The 22,181-nt window shown below is 38.2% G+C and overlaps 6 protein-coding genes across 14 annotated transcripts in view; all 6 read right to left on the reverse strand.

Moving 5' to 3' along the window:
• The window catches only part of LOC121008577 (protocadherin gamma-C5-like), a 392,139-nt gene that overhangs the window by 168,073 nt on the left and 201,885 nt on the right, over positions 1 to 22,181 (reverse strand). The gene's annotated exons all lie outside the window — the stretch shown is intronic.
• The window catches only part of LOC121008655 (protocadherin gamma-C5-like), a 236,440-nt gene that overhangs the window by 152,985 nt on the left and 61,274 nt on the right, over positions 1 to 22,181 (reverse strand).
• The window catches only part of LOC121008664 (protocadherin gamma-C5-like), a 160,844-nt gene that overhangs the window by 123,040 nt on the left and 15,623 nt on the right, over positions 1 to 22,181 (reverse strand).
• Positions 3,018 to 5,688, reverse strand: LOC121008717 (protocadherin gamma-C5-like). The gene is given in 2 exon segments (XM_040441415.1): positions 3,018 to 3,205; positions 3,208 to 5,688. Coding segments are annotated over 2 exon segments (2,325 nt in total). The 5' UTR covers positions 5,449 to 5,688; the 3' UTR covers positions 3,018 to 3,121.
• LOC121008744 (protocadherin gamma-C5-like) lies at positions 10,834 to 13,412 on the reverse strand. The gene is given in 2 exon segments (XM_040441443.1): positions 10,834 to 11,014; positions 11,017 to 13,412. Coding segments are annotated over 2 exon segments (2,292 nt in total). The 5' UTR covers positions 13,267 to 13,412; the 3' UTR covers positions 10,834 to 10,972.
• Positions 18,412 to 21,033, reverse strand: LOC121008727 (protocadherin gamma-C5-like). Its single transcript, XM_040441425.1, is given in 2 exon segments — positions 18,412 to 18,608; positions 18,611 to 21,033. Coding segments are annotated over 2 exon segments (2,319 nt in total). The 5' UTR covers positions 20,861 to 21,033; the 3' UTR covers positions 18,412 to 18,539.

Raw genomic sequence — 22,181 nt, forward strand, 5'->3', positions numbered from 1 at the left:
AATAACTTTAGAAATTAATTTGTACTGTAAAAAAACATTTCCCGAACTCGGGTATCGTTCCAAGGTACCACTATGAAACATCCAAAGTCGATTCACTCATCCCTAATCATCAGTCACAAAATATCTACCAGTCTGTTTATAAAAGCGGATGCAAATCACATTTAAAGGGGTTGTCCCATAGTGAACAATTTTAATCTGGGATAAATGTCTGATCATTGGGACCCCACTGCTGGCTAAAATTGGGTTCTATATCCCCATTCCTCCTCCGTGTGCAACTGTAGTGATGAGGAGTTTGAGTTCAGTGGTAGTTGTGCATGCACACTACTAATTTCTGTGGGGAAGAAGGAAAAGGCCGATCCCTGACTGTTAAATGTTGCAGCAGTGGGACCACCAGCAAGCGAACAGACATATATTACCTGTCCTGTAGATATGTGATAAGTGTCTGTTGTGAGTCATCTTTTTTTGTAAAGTGAAAATATAACAATTGATGCATTTTAAAGACATTAAGGTTCATTACTGTGAAAGTCTGGGCAACTGTCCACTGACTACTTCAATACTGTTTGATTTAGTTTAATAGCCCTATCATGGGTTAACATTTCTCAAAACTGTAATAATAGGAATAGATAACAGATATCAACATGTCTTAAAATCCAGTATTCACAAAAAAGTGTGAAGATGGGCATCTCTAATCAATATAAGAATCATGACTGAGTGAAACGGAAAGCAATGTCTAAATGACAAGATAACATACAAGGAAAAATGGTCCACACCATAAATGATTAATTATCATAAAATCTAACTTCATTGGAAACACATACATAAACTCAATTAAAACCACACAATAAACCAGGGAGGTATCTAACAATCGTTAAACTTCCTCCAAAACATTGCCTTAGTATGGCAAAACTATCAAATAGGTGAAGTAAATGCCCAAAAATAAATAACATAAAACATGTAGTAAATGTAATACATTTATTTATTTTACTCACTTATATAGCACAGCTCTTTACAGACATTAGCATCACACTGTCCTAATGGGGCTCATAATATAAGTTCCCTATCAGTATGTCTTTGGAGTGTGGGAGGAAACCGGAATACCTGGAGAAAATCCATGCAAACATGGGAAAAACATACACACTCCATGCAGATATGGTCCCTGGTCAGATTCAAACCTATGACGCCAGCGTTGCAAGGGACCAGTGCAAACCACTAAGCCATCGTGCAGCCCTGCATTCAATTATCCACATCCAAGTAGCAAAATATATGAAAACAATACATATATATTCACCAAAGTAAGAGCTATCCATAAGCGAACACAACTATATACCACTGTGAAGACAATAGAGAAGAGATATAGATAATATATCTAGGGGCTCAAGTTAAAATGGAGCTACCCTACAAATACCATAACAATATAGCAACACATAAATCATAAAACTACCTAAAAATACTTCAAGCGCAAGGTCCAATATGTATAGATAATTGTTATAATTATAAAGAAAGAAGTGAACATACGACCTAAAAAATTTATTTCAGAAAACAATCTTTAAGCGGTTGTCCTATCTTGGCATTTTAGGCATATGGATAGGATTCTGGGACCAGTCCTTTTTCAAGAATAGGACACCATCATGAATGGAAATCAAGCTATGCATGAGCGCTTTTTCCTGTTCACAGCTATGGGACTTTGGAATATAACCGAGCACTGCCTAATTTTGGAAGTCCCATAGCAACGAATGGAGAGGTGGTGGCCCATGCACTTCTCCATTCACTGCTTAGGAACAGCTCACTCTGCTATTTGTCATAGCCAGGAATGTATAGGACACTGAACATTTGTAGTGTCCTCTCTTCTCGAGATAGGAGTAGGTCCAACAGGTGGGACCTGCATCTATTGGACATTAATAGCATATCTTCTTGATATGTCAATACCAAAATCATAGCATTCTCTTGAGAACAAGGGAAGATATTGCTGTTAGAAATAAAGGTACAGTGAACGTAGCTGAAAGTGAAATTAAAAGCAGGTTTTACTGACATTTATTCCTGACAGTGATATCTCCTGCTTATAATATGCTAATGCCAGCTTTCAAACAAGACCAGGCCCATGTCTCTAGCTACTACCAATCAGGAGGTCCTGGTACACCTTCATATATTTCAGATTTTATATGAAGATATATGAAAGTTTATTTTTTGGCTCGGTCATGTCATATAAGTTAGTATTCTACTATTCTCCTCTATTAAAATTGCTTATATGGGACAATATCTCTGTACTACTATGCAATATGGTACTGTACCAGAGAGGACCTATCTTGAAGACTACCTTCATATGGCTCTTCTATTACTAACTTTTCTATTATTCTAAAGAAAATATTAAGCAACTTAAGCCTTATGCATGCAACCGTATCTGTTTTGTGGTCCGCAAATTGCAGATCTTCAAAATACAGATGCAGTCCATGTGCCTTTTTTGCAGACCCATTGACCTAAATGGGTCTGTGGTCCACATTTTATGGACATATTCAATCTTTTTGCGGAACAGACATACAGATGCAGAAAACACACTGATGATCCATGTGCTTTCTGCATCCATATATCAGTTCTGCAAAACAATAGAATATGTCCTATACTTGGGTAAAAAATGTGAGGACTACAAACCTATTGAAGTCAAATAGTCAGCAAAAAACATGCAATTCGGACAGTATCCATATTTTACGGATCTGTAATTTAAGGAAAGCAAAACTATATCAACAAAATATGGTCGCAGGTAAGTGACCTTAAAATATAAAAATAAAGTTAGGAAAGTGTATAATAGGTAAATTGAGCAAACAGAGTATGAAACTGAGTACCTGCTGCCATAGTCTGTATATAACATTTAGAGGGCTGGAGGGAGACCCATTTAAGAGAATGTGCAGGGCTGGTATCAACATGAATATTTCTTAAAAGGCATATTGGTTTCTATAAAAAATCCACCTAGTATAAATGATATACAAAAAGGAGGGGAATTATATGAAGTCATCATACCTGATTTTGTTCATTAACATTGTCTGATCCTGTGGCTGTCATTGTCTCTCTGCATATGTCAGTAATCTGAGAAAAATTGGACGGTGTTGTAAATGTAAAATCAGCAACTTCAGCTGAAGGAAAACATCCAGGGTAACACTGTGAGGGTGGATCTGGTGGAGCCATCCGCACCTCCATGTACTTTAATGTTCCATCTGTGTTCAGGTAAAGGGTTGGTTTGTACTGATCCATATATGTAGTAGAAAGTGATTTGTCAGAAAAGCAGAATCCACAACCAGAATCATAATTCTTTCTAAGGCACCTGACAAGTAAGATAGTAAATGTGACCAGAAAAACTGCACTGATGGCCACAAGGGAGACAATAAGATACAGAGTGAGGTCTGGAGTAGATTTGGCATTTGTAAGAAAGTCTTGAGATTTAGGACTTTCCTGGGCAATATTGTCTAATATATTGATAATGATAGTAGTTGTAGTGGTCATAGAAGGTTCTCCATGGTCTCTGACTGCTATCACAAGTCTATGCTCTGTATTATCTGTGTCATGTAAACCTCGGAGAGTCCTGACTTCTCCAGAGTATTCAGAGATGTGGAATAAAGCAGGGCTGGCAGACTGAACAAGACTATAGAGGAGCCAGGCATTGTGCCCAGAATCTACATCCACTGCAGATACCTTACTGACTAAATAGCCAGCAGCAGCAGATCTTGGAATGGTCTCTTCAGCAATGGTCTCTCCTGTATACTCTGGGTATAAGATGGTAGGAGAGTTGTCATTTGTATCCAGAATAAATATGAAGACAGAAACATTAGAGAATAATTTTGGAGATCCAGAATCTTCCACGCTTGCTGTGATCTGCAGAACCTGGAATTGTTCATAGTCAAAAGACCTTTGTGCATAAATATTTCCGGTGTCAGAGTTAATGTAGACAAATGAAGAGACAGGAGAACCATGGATATGGCTCTCAGTGATGGAGTAAATGAGGTTTGCGTTAGCTCCCTCATCCAGATCCGTAGCAGATACTGTACATAACAGTCTGCCGGCCTCATTGTTTTCTGCTATGAAGGCATTGTAGACATTGTGTAGAAATGCTGGAGGATTATCATTAACATCAGAGATATTAAGGCTGATTGTAATCTGGCTGCTGAGAGATGGAGAACCCAGATCAGATGCTGTCAGTTTGATAGTATATTGTGAGAGCTTCTCCCTGTCCAGATGTCCACTAGTGACCAGAGCGTAACGCTGTGACATGGGCTGGCATTTAAATGGTAAACCTGGTGATACCTCTAAATGAACCTCTCCATTTTTACCAGAGTCCTTATCCTTCACTGTTATTAAACCAATCACAGTTCCTTCTTGAGCATTTTCAGGAACTGTGTAAGAATTTGATGTATACATAATTTCTGGGATGTTATCGTTCACATCCACTACTTCTACCTGCACAGTACATCGCCCTTCCATTTCTGGAACACCTTTATCGACTGCCCTTATAGATAACTCATAATAATGTGCTTCTTCATAGTCCACATTTCCTTTAATGAATATTTCACCTTCCTTTGCATTTAAGCCAAATATGTTCCTTGCTGCATCTAGAGTATTACGATGAAATGAATATTCAATTTCTCCATTGAGTCCTTCATCTATATCTGTTGCATTTAGTTTTAGAATGACAGTTTTTAAAGGCAGATTTTCTGGGACCTGAAGGCTATAAATGGATTGAGCAAACACTGGTGCATTGTCATTAATGTCATATATTGTAACTGTGATCTGCAAAGTCCCTGAATTAGGCTTTTCTCCACCATCAAAGGCAGTAAGGAGAAGCCTATGCTCTTTCTTTTCTTCCCTGTCTAGAATCTTTTGTAATACCAGTTCTGGAATAATTCCATCATTATGATTAGTGATAGAAAGAGAAAAGTATGGATTTGAATTCAGTTTATACTGGTATACACTGTTTTCCCCCACATCGGGGTCTTGTGCCGTTTCTAATGGAAATCGAGCACCAGGGATAGAAAGTTGCTCTATAATTTTTATTTCTTGTTTATCAATTGGAAATACTGGAAAATTATCATTGATATCTAATATTGTGATCTCCAGATTAAACAGCTCTAGTGGGTCTTCTACCATAATCTCTATATGCATCACACAGGTTACAATAGAGCCACATAGCTCCTCTCTATCAATTCTTTGTCTTACAAGGAGAAGTCTATTTTGGTCAATTATAAAATATCTGCCTCCTGCTTCTGTACCTAAATGAAGCCTACGCTTAATCAAATCCACACGATTAAACCCCAGATCCTGGGCAATATTCCCTACCACAGTCCCTGGATCTGATTCTTCAGCAATAGAATAACGTAGCTGTCCAGAGACCCAGCCCCAGCTACACAGGAGAAAGGAGCAGATTACTTGCCGTGCCCAAGCCTTTGAAGATCTTTGGTAGTCCATATCTTAAGTCCTGATTGTATAGATTCTGAATAAAATCCCTTTTCTCTGGTCCCATCAATGTTTGGTGCTGCTGGTAATCCTTTTTATGAAATAAATCTTTTATCTCTCCGCCATAATGTCCTCTGGTCTGTCATTGTTGCAACAGCTCTCCTTTGTGTGTGAGAGGAAAGATGGGAGGGTGAATCACTGAGCCAGGGGGAGGAGAGTGGTGATGCAGAATGAACAGATATAGTGGTGAAGCTAAAATGATATTAGATGACATGTCTGCCCTCTGCTGGCCAAGTCTTTAAACTACATATTGAGTTTTCTTTCATATTCACAGCATTATTACTTATCAAATAGATAGCCATACAACTGTTAGATTTGCGACTGCGTATTTGTGAAGTTGATGTATTCATATAACGCCAGCTAATTAAGCTATTTAAGAAGTGAATTTTTACTCCATGAATAAACTAGTGTTCATATAGAATAAGAAATAATTAGTTTAGTTTAATAATGTCCACTGGTTAAAAAAGGAAATTAGCTGACTTGCTGATGATTTTATGGAACGTTATTCACAAATTCATAATCATGACTTAGAATATATTAAATAATATTTTATATTATACTATGTTTATTATAATTCAGTTTATGTTAGGACCATGTAGAATATATAGTACAGTATAGCAAACCTGAGAAATAGTATTAACAGAAGTAGAGTTTATCCAAAACCAACTACATATACTGATGAATGTCAGCGCTCAGGATTGTGAACTGTCTGGAAATTTCTGGACAATCTGTAAAAATAGGTGACTTTTTTCCTGTGTCCGTGAAAAAAAATAGAGATGTCTCATGATTTTTTTGAGGCTGGTGGTACTTGACTAAATTATTTTGGTAATAATTATCATCATTTTTCAGCTCACAGTAAATGCACAATAAATCCTGGTAATGAGTTCTTATCAGTATGTTGTGCTATGGACCTGTATTACTTATAGGGGGTTATTTATGAATCAGAAATACACCTAAATTAGGCGTATTTCTGGCGCAGATTGTGGCGCGTAGGTCCTTTGCCTAACAGAACATGAAACCAATAAAGATTCCATGCATATACTGTACATACTGTACATTAGTATCGATATAGGGTATTGTCTTATTTTTAGTTTTCTGGTGATTACTCAGGTTTTTAATAGATATAATAGATACCATATAAACAAATCACTCTGGTTGGTTTACATCCTGTAGGTAGCACTTCCTGTTGCTGCTCCAACCAAACCCACAATGCTCTTCTCCTTTCTCTGCCACAGCACTGCCTCTAACAATGCCTAGCTATTTTATAGCTCCTCCCATGGCTGGAATGACAGGTAGGTGAAGGTAGACGCTCACCTTTAGGTTAGTTTTTTTTTTAAAGTCAAGGAGCTGTGAATGTATCACTTTCACAGCTGTTCCCTGGTCTTCCTCCAGCTGCTGCATACACTTGTACAATCAGGTACACATAGATGTGCCTTCAGACCTGATGCTGTGGAGGTTTAGTGCAGAGATGCAAGAAGAGCCAAGCTGCAGAGTGGATGAGCTGTCTAGAGCTGGAGAGGTGAGTTGTCTTATTTTGTCTGATCTGAGGTATGCAGGGATCTGATAATTTAGGGGGCCACATGAATATGGAGTCTGATCTGAGATCTGATTTAAAGGAATGGTGGTTATAGGTAGCCATATTAATTTGGGGTCTCATTTGAGGTCTACATTTAAGGGAATGAGGATATAGGGGGCCACATCAATTTGGGATCTGGTCCTAGGGTCTGTATACATTTGGGATCTGTATAAACTTGGGGTTTTATCTGGAATTTGTATGAATGTGGGTTTAAGCTGGAGTCTGTATTAATTTTAGGGTCTGTCAGGAGATCTGTATTAATTTGGGGGATTGGTCTAGGGTTTGATGCCTAAAGTTTGCTTTGGGTACCATCATTTTCTAGCTCTGTAGCCATGTTCTTTGGCTCTTTTATTTTGGCAGTACAGTAATTGGGGGGCATTGGGGAGCACTGCCGATACAGTAATGTGGGCACACAGGGCAGCGATGGGCACAGTATTGGTGGTGGTTACAAGATGGCAGTGTTATAGGGGCAGCTGGATAGGGGGGTTCTTTGCTATAGCAGGTGGGGATGGACTGCAGAAGCAATGAGTGAAGGCAGAGGTGTAACCTAATCTTCTGAGCCCTAATGTAAAACATGTAACAGTCCCCCTATCTACAGTGGGCCATTTATTAATTCTGGTATCTTCTTATATAGCAAATGTGGTAGTACACCCCTAGCTAAACACATGTGCACATGAGGGTCTTGACCTAATGGAGAAGAAAAGGAAATTGAACAACTGAAATCTGTGGAGACGTCACCCTTAAGTCACTGGATTTACATTGGGTATGCTTGTGGCTTGTGACTTCTTATAAAATGTGTTTGAATCTGTTTATTAAGAAAGTAGTGTCAGGGTGAATTGATTTGGGTGGGAGAAGGGGGTACACTTTGCCTGCTCTGCCTCTGCGGCCCTGGCTCCACACACTCAGCTATTTATATGAACATTATCACTGCCCCTGTTGCTGCTTTGACATGCCCATGGCAATAACATCCCAGGAAATAAGAAAGAGCTGCATGGACAGCACAAAATGGAAGAAAGAAGTTATAAAAGTAATACATTACCAAGTTACAGCTTCTTTTATAAATGATCATTTTAAAAGATGTTGATGCAAACTAGCACTGTACTACTACTTTAATCCTCTTCATTTCACTAGATCTATTTGGATCTTTTTTTTTTATTGTAGTTACAATAATTCTCATAAAATATGGGTGAATATATATTAATAAGTAAAACACAAATGCTCCTCCTGACCCCCTTCACGCAGTGCGGATTATTCACGGCTTTTCTGCGTGGATTTCGTGCAGAAATACTGCAGTGTAATACAGTAGTAGCAAAGTAAATGAGATTTAAAAAACCTTATGTGCAGATATTGATCTGTTATGTAGATTTAAAAATTTGCAGCATGTCAATGTTAAAATAAACTTAAAAAACACATGACTATCCACACCAAATACCGCACCAAATCCACAAAAAATAGTGACTAGTGAAGCTAAAATATCTGTAAGGGCTTTTTTACATAGACTGAGGATCAGTACAATTTTCAGGAATTAATATTAATACAAATGCTTGTTTACGATGCCAATCACCTCAGGAATGAGCGACCTCTTCTTTGTCCGGTAATATGTTATGCAACACCTTAATTCTTTGTTGGCAGCACAACTTCTTGTGTAAGCAGCAATGTGCCCCTGACTGAACCTGTGTTGGCATGAACGATCACAGTAACGATTGTTCATCCCCATACAGAGAGGATGATTGCTGCATGTAAATGCAGCTGCACTGCAGCTGAATGATCAATTCCTGACCTTTACCCTGTTCAATTATTATGTAGAGAAAGTTAATACAAGCCACTTTGTAATGTATTGTTATTATCGATATTACTTCCTTTGCTGGCTGGATTCTTTTTTCCATCACTATGCACTGCTTCTTTTGATAGTTACGACCATCCTGCAGTCCATCAGTGGTGGTTGTGTTTGTATTCTATTGGAAAAAGCACCAGCCTCTCTGTTGGTCGGGACCATGGGAGCGCACATTGGCTAGCTCTTTTTCCTATAGTGTGCAAGCAGGGTGGTCGTAACCATGGAAACTAACAGTATTGGGAAAAATGATGGGGAAATTAATGCAGCCAGCAAAGGAAGCAATATGGATAATAACAATACATTAGTAACTGACTCGTATTAACTTCCTCTACATCATAAATGTTATTTGCTGACATGAGACAACCACTTTAAAGGAGTTCTCTGGGAATTAAGAAAATGAAAATACTTAAATATTACTTCATCATAAATATATTCCCAAATACCTTTCATTAGTTGTAATGACTAATCTTGTCCGGGGAGCAATCATTAGAAGAAATAAAATGGCCGCCATCCTACTAGTCCACACAAAACCCGTCCTAATTACTCAGGAGGACAAGTTAAAGAGCTCCGCCATCTTCCTTTTTTACTTGTTAGGGATTATGATCCTGAATACAGTTTAATATGATCTTCAGCTGAATCTCTGTAGGAATGGAGTTAATTAGGAGACATCAAATACAGAGAGGATAGTGAGGGTGTAGATAATGAGCAGCAGTTCTTCTATGCAGTCTCCATTACCACAGTCTGTCCTGTCCATCCACTCAGTTCTTCATGTCTCCTCATGAACTCCAATCCTACAGAGATTGAACTGAAGAGCTTATTATCTGTATTCAGGATCATAATCCCTGACAAGCAGAGCAGAAAGGATGATGAGGCAGCTCTTTACCTCAGTGTTATAAAGTAACTTGTCCTGCTGTGTGATTAGGACAGGTTTTGTGTGTACTAATAGGACAGCATCCATTTTATTTCTCCTAATGATTTCTCCCCAGGCAAAATGAACAATTATAGCTAATGAAATGTATTTTGGAATATATTTATACTAAAGTAATATTTAAGTATTTTAATTTTCTTAATTCCCGGAGAACCCCTTTAAGTGCAAGATCTTTTACCATAAAATTAAAGATTATTCATCACGCAGCTGTTTTTTTATAAAAGTTATTAAAAAAAATATAGTTAGTTCTATCAGTAGATAATTGTGAAGTAAAATTTATGATCAAAGATTGATAATTCAGTAGGTTAACAGATTGTATGTTATATGATATTAACACCTCAGCCATACAAGTGTCATAACATTTTTCCTTTTCCATTTAAATAGTCTTATAAGAGCTTGCTTATAAGGGCAGTGTACATGTTAAATTACTTTTCTGATATATTTTGCAGCGTATTCTGATCATCAGTGTCTGATTGGTGGGGGTCTGACACCTGGGAACCCCACTGATCAGATGTTTGAGAAGGCACCGGTGCTTGCAGTAGCACCACAACCTGCTCATAAGTTTGACTAGGCCATGTGTCATCACATTCATCAGTCAGGGGGCCCAGGTGCAGCTCACTTCAATGTTGTGATACCAGGCACAGCTGCTATACTATGTACACTGTTGTGCTTGGTGTGCTGTTAAAATATCTCAGAAAACCCCTTTAAGGGGTTCAATTTTGCAATATAGTTTTCATTAATAAAGGAACTAAGCTAAATAATTACCAGGCAAGACAATTAATCTAAATACTGGAACCTTCTGGAACCTTTAATTTATGCCTGTCATGCTAAGTAAAAAGAAAAGAAAAACTTTAGAAAATAAAATTTTTCATTTACAATGGGGACAAGACAAAAACTGCCAAAATCATCTAAAAAATTGTCATCAATGGTTTCTAGTGATTGCTCAGAGGTTAGATTATCCTGTTGTATGGAGCTCTACAATCTCACCTGGTTTCCATTTAGGCAACCTATGTCAGATGAAGAATCAGTCACCCCATTCATGTCTTTCAACTGAGCAGAATTAAGTGGCTTCATAGAACGAAAGTCCAGTTTGTCATTTCCTTGGGGAAAACAAGCTGTATAACATTGTCCTTGAGGTTCAGGAGGAACCATCCTCACCTCCATATACTTCAATGTTCCATCTGTGTTCAAGTAAAGAGCTGGCTGATACTGGTCTGTAAAGGATTTAGTTCGATATCTCTCTAGAAAGCAGCAACTATTGAAGCTTTCACTGCCCTCCTTTCTTAAACATTTCACAATTAAAATAATGAAAGTGATAAGGGAAACCGCACTAATAGCCACCAGAGAAATAATCAAATATAAGGTGACATCTGACGATGTCTTGGAATTTGAGAGGAAATCATGATACTTTGTATTTTCCACTATAACCTCATCTGCTATAGTGACGAGTACAGTCACAGTGGTGGATAATGGAGGATTCCCCTGATCACTAATAGAAATAACAAGTTGTTGTTCCATGTTCTCGGTTTCCTGTAATCCTCTCACAGTTCTCACCTCTCCTGTGTGTTTAGACACTTGAAACCATGAATAATTGATGGGATCAGTAAGAGTAAAAACCAACCAGGCATTGTGGCCAGAGTCCAGATCCACTGCAGATAGTTTTGTCACCAGATATCCAGCACTTGTAGATTTTGGGATCCTCTCTTGGACAATAAGATCTTCAGAAAGCTCTGGATACAGCAGAATGGGAACATTGTCATTTGTATCCAGAATGAAGATAAAGGCAGGAACAGTGGAAGATAACTGTGGAGATCCTGAGTCTTCTACCTTTATGGTGATCTGTAGAACCTGGATCTGCTCATAGTCAAAGGAACGCTGAGCATATATATTCCCATCATTAGAATGAATGTAGACAAAGGAGGATACAGAGGAACCATCAATCTGACTCTCCACTATGGAGTAAACCAGATCAGAATTAACCCCCTCATCTAGGTCAGTAGCAGATACTGTACATAGAAGAGTCCCAGGGTCGCTGTTCTCATTAATGAAAGCATTATAGGTAGATTGTGTGAAGACTGGAGCATTATCATTAATATCTGACACACTAAGGGTGACACTTGTTTTACTGTATAGAGAAGGAGACCCTAAATCAGAGGCTGTCAGCTCTATAGTGTAGTGGGAGGTTTCCTCTCTATCTAGATTCCCATCTACAACCAGAGAATGTTTACTTTTAGTAGGCCTAATTTTAAATGGGATCTTGGGGGACATATTTAATATTACTTCTCCATTTTTTCCAGAATCCTTGTCTATCACAGTAATAAATCCAACAACAGTTCCCATATGAGAATTTTCTGGAATGTCATTTATGATTGAGATAAAAGAAATTTCTGGTGAATTGTCATTAACATCTTCTATTTCCACCTGAATGAGGCAATTCCCTGTGAGTTTTGGTGATCCTTTGTCGACTGCTTTAATTGTCAGTTCATGAAAATTCAGCTCCTCAAAATCAGCAATTCCTATTACAAAAATTTCTCCACTGTGTTGATTTAAATCAAATATTTCTCTTGAAGATTCAGATATGTGACCACCAAAATAATACAGAATCTCCCCATTTGCTCCATCATCCTGATCTGTTGCATTCAATGTTAATATTACAGATTTCAATGGCAGATTTTCCCTGATACTGACTTTATAAACTGACTGATTAAAGACTGGAGGATTATCATTAATATCTAATACAACTATTGTTATCCTGCAGGTCCCTGATCTGGCTGGTTCTCCTCCATCAATAGCTGTGAGAATCAGGTCATGTTCTTGTTTTTCTTCTCTATCTAAAACCTTTTCTAGTATCAGCTGAGGGATGAGCGTTCCATCCTTACGAGTCTTCACAGACAGTGAAAAATAAGGATTTGTATTCAATGTATACTGACTGACACCATTCACACCAACATCTAAATCCTGTGCAATTTCTAATTCAAACTGAGCACCAAGACTTGTTAAAACCTCAGTTATTTCAATATTATGTTGATTAACTGAAAATATAGGTGAATTATCATTAATATCCAAAATCTCTATTTCCAGACTGAAAAGCTCAACAGGATTCTCAGCCACAACCTCTAACTGCAGTAAACAGCGGGGACTGGATCCACACAGGTTCTCCCTATCAATCCTGTCCTTCACAGCCAACCCTCCATTTGCCTGATTTACACTGAAATATTTTTGGTATTTTTCCGATCTCAGATGTATCCTGCGCTGAGAGATCTCTGCACGTTTTATCCCCAGATCCTGAGCTACATTTCCCACCAATGTCCCTGGATCAGACTCCTCAACAATAGAATAGCGAAGCTGCCCAAAGACCCAGCCCCAGCTACACAGGAGAAAGAAGCAGACTACTTGCCATTTCCAGCACTGACAAAAGCCTCTGATGTCCATATCTTAAATGGTTGTCTTGATATTTGATGTCATGTAGATTCTTTGTAATCCAAGCTGCATGAGGGATATGAATTTATAGTTCTATCCAGGAAAAAAAACATTAAATCCAAGGAAAAATGTCATCCACACAGCTCTCATCGGAGAAGCAGCCCTTCTTTGTGTGAGAATAAAGATGGGAGGGTGAATCACTGAGCCAGGGGGAGGAGAACACAGAGCTGATCCAAGCAAATTTACTAGTATGGCTGAAAAATTTCAGTGGATGACAAGTCTGTCCTCTGCTGGACAATACTGTGAATTACTTCTACCAGTACAATATAATAAGGTAAAATAAGTATAGCTTTCTAACAGTAATAAATAAATGGAAATGATATAAAAATGATCACATATTGCTATGAGAAAGCATATAACCCATTTCAAAATATAAATTTCTTAAGTCTTCTTAAATCTACAAGTCTTAACTAATATACATAAATATATAGTATAACTAAAAGATCAATGTAATATTAGTGGAGTAGCACAGAATGTCACACTGTCAATTTATAGTGACTTGTATACTGTATGTACATTTTGATTTTTGAATTCTATTTTTATATATGGGCTGTTTATTTAGAGTATGCTGTCATGGAAAATAGTTTTACCATGTAATTCTACATATATCTTGGTCATGTAAACAGGCCATATTTTAAGCAAGCAGTGCGGGGATAAGATATGATTGTGAACAATGAGTTAACTTGATTAAATGAAAATATGGTAGCATAATATATTTCATATTGAGCCTTAGTGTCCCCGGTAGTGAATGCGAGGTCCTTCAATAAACAAAAATAAATCTAAATAATAAAGCATTTCTGAAACTAGAAATATCCTTATGTTTTATAGATAGATGCTCTACATTTATAAATAAATTTTATTTATATGCCTTATTTTTTGCCCTGTAAGATGCACCTGCCCATAAGATGAACCTAGGGGAAAAAAAGAGCCCCAGTCAGATCCCCAGTGTTAATCAGACTTCAGCTTAGAGCCCCAATAAAACCACCAATGTTAATCAGACTTCAGCTCAGACCCCCAATGTTAATAAGACCCCCAATCAGACCTCAGATCAGACTCCCAATGTTCATAAGACCCGCAAACAGACCTCAGAACAGACCCCAATTTGAAAAAGACCCCCATTCAGACCTCAGAACCCAGCCCCAATATGAATAAGATCCTTCCATTCAGACCACCAATGTGAATGACCCCTAAGCAGACCTCAGACCCCCAATGTGAAAACCCTCCAAGCAGACCTCAGATCGGATCCGCAATGTGAATGACCCCCTAAGCAGACCTCATATCAGAGACCCATTCTAAATGATCCCTCAGGCAGACCTTAGATCAGACCTCCATGCTCAGAGCAGACTAAAAATCAACTTACCTGCATTCACCGCTTCTTGGTCCTCCTGTACTAATGAGCACTCCGTAATGGAAGTGCTCATTACTATTCACCTCATAAGACCCACTGACATTTCCCCCTCACTTCAATATATTCCATTCAGCAGCACTACATCAAAGGTGAGTAGGGTGCTCATCTTACAGGACCCTTGATCTTAGACCCCAGTCCATACTTAGCAATAGAAGGACTGACTAAAGAAAGTGTTTATCGACCCAAGCAGCAACATTCATCTAATTTAACATTATATTTAGTGATGTTTTCAAAAATTATATTCGGCTGCTTCGCCAAACTTCAACAAGCAATTTCATTTGTTATGAATTATTTAGTAACAAATCGCATTCCATTGTATGGATTAGGCGTAATGACGGGGAACAGAGATCGCGCCGCCATCATTTAACCCCTCAGATGTCACGTTTAAAGCTGATCAGGGCATTTGAGAGTCACATTCAGCCTATCAGGGTTTAAAACAAAAAAATACATACTCACATAATCCATTTGACTGCAGAGAGGCCGTCACAGCCCTCTTGATTGAAGAAAATGCGCCAATTCTCATGCACACTGATGTGATGACATCACCGTGCCCACCCAGTAGCGAGTTTTCTTCAATCAAGATGGCCACGATGGCCTCTCCATGATCAAATGAATGAGGTGAGTATGTTTTCTTTTACCACCATTTCAAGGAAAATTGATTCGTTACCACGAAGCGCCAAGAAAATTGGATTGGTGAATAAAAATTTTCCTGAAATTCTGATTGAATTCCACTTTGTTAACTTCTTTTTGCTAAATACTTGCTATATTATTAAATCACAGCTAATCCCTAGGCACGAGCTGCATATTATTACTTGTATAATCAGGGCAAAACATTCTGCGTGTGCATTTGAAATCAAACAACATTTTAGGCAGACCCACCATTGGTCCACTTGGTAAAACAATTGTGAGAATTTTCCTATCAATCAGTACAGAACATGTAAACAACCTAAATTATGCTGTTATGATTGAATACCATTCTTACAGGTCATACTGTATATATTCTAACAAGTTATTTATTAGTAAAGAAATGTTCCCTTAAATAAGGAATGTACCCAAAAATGATGACCTCCAGGTCAGATTCAAATGTGGTTGTCTGCAGCACTTACTAGTCAAACACAGGTCACACACATCTTGAGATTAACAAATCATACTTATTAATAAATGCAAGCTATGTTGCCAACAACACTTAGGGTCTGTATGAATGGTCCGGATCCGTTCCGCAATTATGTGGAAAGGGTGCGGCCCCATTCATCTTCAACACTTCCGTTCCACAGCCCCGAACTTCCAGTCTGCGGCAACACAAGAAATAGAACATGTCCTATTCTTGTCCGCAATAGCGGACAAAAATAGGCATTTTGTATTATGGTGCCAGCCATGTGCACATGGCCGGTGTCAGTGTTTTGCGGATCCGCAAAACACTTACAGACGTGTGAATGGACCCTTATTGTCTGATTGGGTGCAGCAGTCAAATGGTGAAATAACTTCAGTCAATCAGCAGCAAGTTGAAGCAGACGCAAATACTGTAGTACTAACTGTAACTGCTGAGGCATGACCTCACAGCCTTCCTCTCATCTCCCTGCAAGGAGAATTCTAAAATAAATTCTCTGTTTTACATGTAGACTGTATTTATTGGAGCAGATTTAGCAAAACTGTTTAATAAAAGGAAAACTGGGTTATGATTGGTTGCTATGGCCATGACAACTACTCCCCCTAGATACAAAAAGCAATGTAAGAAGCAATACAAGGAGGGGAAACCCTTGAGTGGGTTATTGTCCTGTAAATGCTTCCACATTTACAGTAAATAAAAATTATGTCCAATAAGAGTCTTCTAGACTCCATCATATTTTTTGCACAAAGGGCATACAGGAGGCAAAGTGGTGACACACAAAGGATTGCGATGGAATATAAAAGACAGGAATGACAAACCCAGGGAATAGAGTGGTGATATCTAGGTGGGAGAGTGATGACATATTAGGGGGCACATGACAATCTACAGTATATTGCCAGTTACAGAATATATTGTTTTGTTTTGTGTAGTATTTAAGTACTTTAGTCTGAAATATATTGCTATTATAAATATGGCATTGATAGTTATATCAACATAGCTTTCCATTATATTCAGGCAGTGTGTATCTACAGCAGAATCAATGCCATATACATATTTCCCCAAACACATTGGGGGTCATTTAACAAATTGCTGTAAAGTAGAACTGGCTTAGTTGCCCATAACAACCAATCCAATTGCTCCTTTCATTTTCCAAAGGAGCTATTCAAAATGAAAGGGGGGATGTAATTGGTTCCTATGGGCAACTAAGCCAGTTCTACTTTACACCAGTTTGAAAAATGACCCCCTTTATCTTGTATTTATCTATACTAATATACATTAGACTTATAACACAAACTATATAGCCATATAACACTATATTTTTGTGCCTTTGCTACTGCTGAAATCTCAGAGATCCTGCAATACTACGCTTTCCAACCTCCATATACAGTATTTAACCGTTAATACATTGATAAATTCAATCAAACAACATAAGAGAAAAATCTGATCCAGTTGCTGGTTTAAAAATTTTTGAATATGCTTCGTGACACAACCTCTTTAAGGGGAGTAATATATGCAGAGACACATATAAATGTTAGGAGGCAGTTGAATATACCTGTATATACCAGAAATCAATACAAATAGTAACTAGCTGTCTGGAAAGGACAACTGAATATTCTAATGTATTCCAACCCCTGTTTTTGAGAGTTGTCTGGATGTTAAAACACTGGTTGTAAAGTATTATTGATAGGAGAAGCTTTTTGTGTAAATGCGGTGTTTCATTTACATGGCCCCTTTCATTTACTGACAGCATTAACTAACCATGAGAAGACCACAGCCTAAAAGAAACATGGTCTTTGCAGTGACTCTCTGTTTTGGCTCTATAACCTCTTATTATATGTACTAATATTACACATGCCTAAGGATTGTCCTCAATGGACAGCCTCTTTACTGACAGAAAAGAAATACAAGAGATAAACACTATAGATTGCCAATTGTAATGGGCACCTACGGAACCTGCAATGTTCAAGAACGTAGATGTTCCCATAAAAAAGGTATAAAAGATTTCACTTAAATGAATGACCATACATCATTAAAAACTAAACTAGACAAACATATGCCCTCTATGCCCTTTGATGGCTTTTCCCTGAGACCGTGCTTCCTCCCATTCCATACAACACCATTGTAAAGATACTATATATACATCTTCAAAATCCCAAACTTTTTTCCATTTGATTTTTTTAAAATCTTTTTTTGTAATATATACTTCTTTATGTTTATGCCATATTTTAAATTTTATTTTCTTGGTTTCATATTTTATTAGCACACATTAAAATACTTGTTTATATTATGCAAGGAAATGTATTTTTCACTTACATTTTAAATATGATTTTTATGAGTCATGTTTTGTTTAGGGGTTTTGATTAGAGCAGAGAACATTACAAAGATAATTGCAATCAGAGGAGGAAATGTCATGTTACATTTTCTTATTTTGACATTGTGAGAGGTAAAGGACATGCTCCTAGGATCGGTGACATTTCATATTCTGGTTATGTACTGCATCCGTAAAACAGTAATTGTATCAGCACAGAAGGTATACAAGAGAGGAACATACCACATTATGTAAAGCCATTTCTCACCTTGTCTAGGTCAGGAATTGCACTCATATTTGAGTTATCAGAAGATAAAGTGATATCTTTAACCATATTATTCATCTGAGGAACATCCAGAGGCCTTATAGCACTGGAATCTTGTTCCAGGGCTGGAGTTAAATTAGTTTGGTAACTCTGCACCTGGGATCCTGGAGGAACCATCCTGACCTCCATGTATTTTAAGGTCCCATCTGTGTTCAGGTACAAGGCTGGCTGATACTGATCTGTGTAGGGCTTGGATTGGCATCCACCAAGAAAACAGCAATTATTGCTGTAATCATAAGTGTCCTTCCTCAGGCATCTCACCAGTAATATCATGAATGTAACAAGTGAAACTAAGCTGATGGCTACTAGGGAAATTATTAAATACAGCGTCATATCTGATGGAGGTTTGGAATTTGTCAGTAAGTCACCAGATTTTGGTCTTTCCACTATAACCTCATCTACTATAGTGACAAGTACAGTCACTGTGGTGGATAATGGAGGATTCCCCTGATCACTGATGGAAATGACAAGTTGTTGCTCCACATTCTCGATATCCTGCAATCCTCTCACAGTTCTCACCTCTCCAGTGTGTTTAGACACTTGAAACCATGAATAATTGGTGGGGTCAATAAGATTAAACACCAACCAGGCATTGTGACCAGAGTCCAGATCCACTGCAGACAGTTTTGTCACCAGATAGCCTGCACTTGTAGACTTTGGCATCCTCTCTTGGACAATGAGGTATTCAGAATGTTCTGGATAGAGCAGAGTGGGGGCATTGTCATTTGTATCCATAATAAAGATAAACACGAAAACAGTGGAAGATAACTGTGGAGATCCTGAGTCTTCTACATTTATGGTGATTTGTAAAACCTGGATCTGCTCATAGTCAAAGGAACGCTGAGCATATATATTCCCATCACTAGAATGAATGTAGACAAAGGAGGATACAGAGGAACCATCAATCTGATTCTCCACTAGGGAGTACACCAGATCAGAATTAACCCCCTCATCTAGGTCAGTAGCAGATACTGTACATAGAAGAGTCCCAGGGTCACTGTTCTCATTAATGAAAGCATTATAGGGGGATTGTGTGAAGACTGGAGCATTATCATTAATATCTGACACACTGAGGGAGATGCTTGTTTTACTGTATAGCGGAGGAGACCCTAAATCAGAGGCTGTCAGCTCTATAGTGTATTGGGAGGTTTCCTCTCGATCCAAATTTGCATCTGTGACTAATGCATAACCGTTCTGGTTGGATCCTATCTTAAAAGGCACATTTGGTGATATGTTCAGTCGAATTTCTCCATTCTTTCCAGAATCATCATCTTTTACATTTATTAACCCAACAACTGTTCCTATTGGAGCATTTTCTGGGATATTATTAGTCACTGTAGAAAACGTAATTTCAGGAGGATTATCATTGACATCTTCTACCTCCACATGAACTATGCAGTTTCCCATTAATTTGGGAGATCCTTTGTCCTCTGCCTTAACAGATAATTCATAAAAATGTACTGTTTCAAAATCAACTGTTCCATTAATGTAAATTTCCCCATTTTGCTTATTCAAAGCAAATGATCTTTTCACAGATTTAAATGTGTGGTCATCAAAAGAGAACTGAATCTTCCCATTTGCTCCATCATCCTGATCTGTGGCATTCAATGTTAATATGACAGTTTTCAATGGCAGATTTTCCCTGATACTGACTTTATAAACTGACTGATTAAAGACTGGAGGATTATCATTAATATCTAATACAACTACTGTTATCCTGCAGGTCCCTGACCTGGCTGGTTCTCCTCCATCAATTGCTGTGAGAACCAGTTTATGTTCTTGTTTTTCTTCTCTATCTAAAACCTTTTCTAGTATCAGCTGAGGGATAAGTGTTCCATCTTTATAAGTCTTTACAGTCAGTGAGAAATAAGGATTTGTATTCAATGTATACTGACTAATACCATTCACACCAACATCTAAATCCTCTGCAATCTCTAATGCAAATTGAACACCAGGACCTGCAAATATTTCTGTGATCTCTATAATGCGATCATTAGATGAAAATATAGGAGAATTATCATTAATATCCAGAATCTCTATTTCCAGACTGTGCAGCTCCACAGGATTCTCAGCCACAACCTCTAACTGCAGTAAACAGCGGGGACTGGATCCACACAGGTTCTCCCTATCAATCCTGTCCTTCACAGCCAACCCTCCATTTGCCTGATTTACACTAAAATATTTTTGGTATTTTTCAGATCTCAGATGTATCTTGCGCTGAGAAATCTCTGCACGTTTTATCCCCAGATCCTGAGCCACATTTCCCACCAATGTCCCTGGATCAGACTCCTCAACAATAGAATAACGAAGCTGCCCAGAGACCCAGCCCCAGCTACACAGGAGAAAGGAGCAAACTACTTGCCATTTCCAGCATTGATAAAAGCCTCTGATGTCCATATCTTAAATGATTGTCTTTATACTTGGTGTCATGTAGATCCTGTGTAATCCAAGCTGCATGAGGGATCTGAATTTATCTCTCCATGTTCCCAAAAATACAATCCATTTCAGGAAAATAATCATCCACAGGTCTTTCCTCAGATCTGCAGCTCTTCTTTGTGTGAGAGCAACGATGGGAGGGTGAATCACTGAGCCAGGGGGAGGAGAGCGCAGAGCTGACAAGAGCAGATTCTCCAGCTAAAAGAACTGACTGATGGACAAGTCTACCCTCTACTGGCCAAAACAAAGAAGTACAACTGCTAAAAGCAACTCTGACAGATATACGGTAGAAATATAATATATTATGATTACTAGCATCTAATATTTTCAGTCTGTTTTCTAGAGTTTATTATCTGTATATATTGTTGGAGTTAGCTTTATAAATGGTAGGCAACTAGCAGGATTGGATGCAGCATAAGGGTTTTATAAAAAAAAAAAAAAGAACAAAAGTGTCCCAACTGGATGGCTTAACGTCAGCTGTTTAAAGTTAAATCACATAAAGTACTTATCTTCAGCCAAAACAATAGTACGTTTTCCTACCGCCATGTGTCTTATAACAGTCCATTTGCAAACAGGCAGAAATGCTAGAGTCACCTTGTGCAGAGTCTTGTCTCTCTCTCTCTCTGGTGCACTGTGGAGAGGAATGCTCCCAAAACCTCTCAATTAGAGTCTTTCTCATTCTGAAATTTATTTCAAAATGTTTAGAGCAGGGATCAACAATCTTTGGCACTCCAGCTGCTATGAAACTACAACTCCCAGCATGTACATTTACTCCGCTTTTTTTGCAACTCCCATACAATTGAAAGAAGGATTCTGGGAGTTGTAGTTTCAGAACAGCTGGAGTAGCAGAGGTTGCTGATCCTTGATTTAGAGTATTGTAAGTAGCCCAGAAGACAGGTGTCACCATTTGGCGATATATATACCAAGTCGAGCAATATATCCACACTAGACTATAGAGACAGGTGCAATTTAAGCCTAGAGCCATCTATAACTTGCTGTTTGATCTGTGTTTTCTATGTATATGAAGAATGAGAGCTTCTAAGAGTAGACATGGGTAGCAGTAAAAGACAAAGCCACCTTCACCTAGCTTTTAAAGAAGCAGCTTGTTCTGGCACAGGAAAATAATGCGCAGTGGTACAATACAGGAAGCACAGGTAGAGAGCAGTACAGTTATAGTAGAGAGCAGTACAGCACATGTAGCAGAGATAAACACAATGCATGTAGTATAAGTAGAGAGCAGTAAAGAACATGTAGTAAAGGTAGAAGGTAATACTGTACATGA

This window comes from Bufo bufo, chromosome 1, assembly GCF_905171765.1.
Source record: "Bufo bufo chromosome 1, aBufBuf1.1, whole genome shotgun sequence".
Taxonomy (NCBI): Eukaryota; Metazoa; Chordata; class Amphibia; order Anura; family Bufonidae; genus Bufo; species Bufo bufo.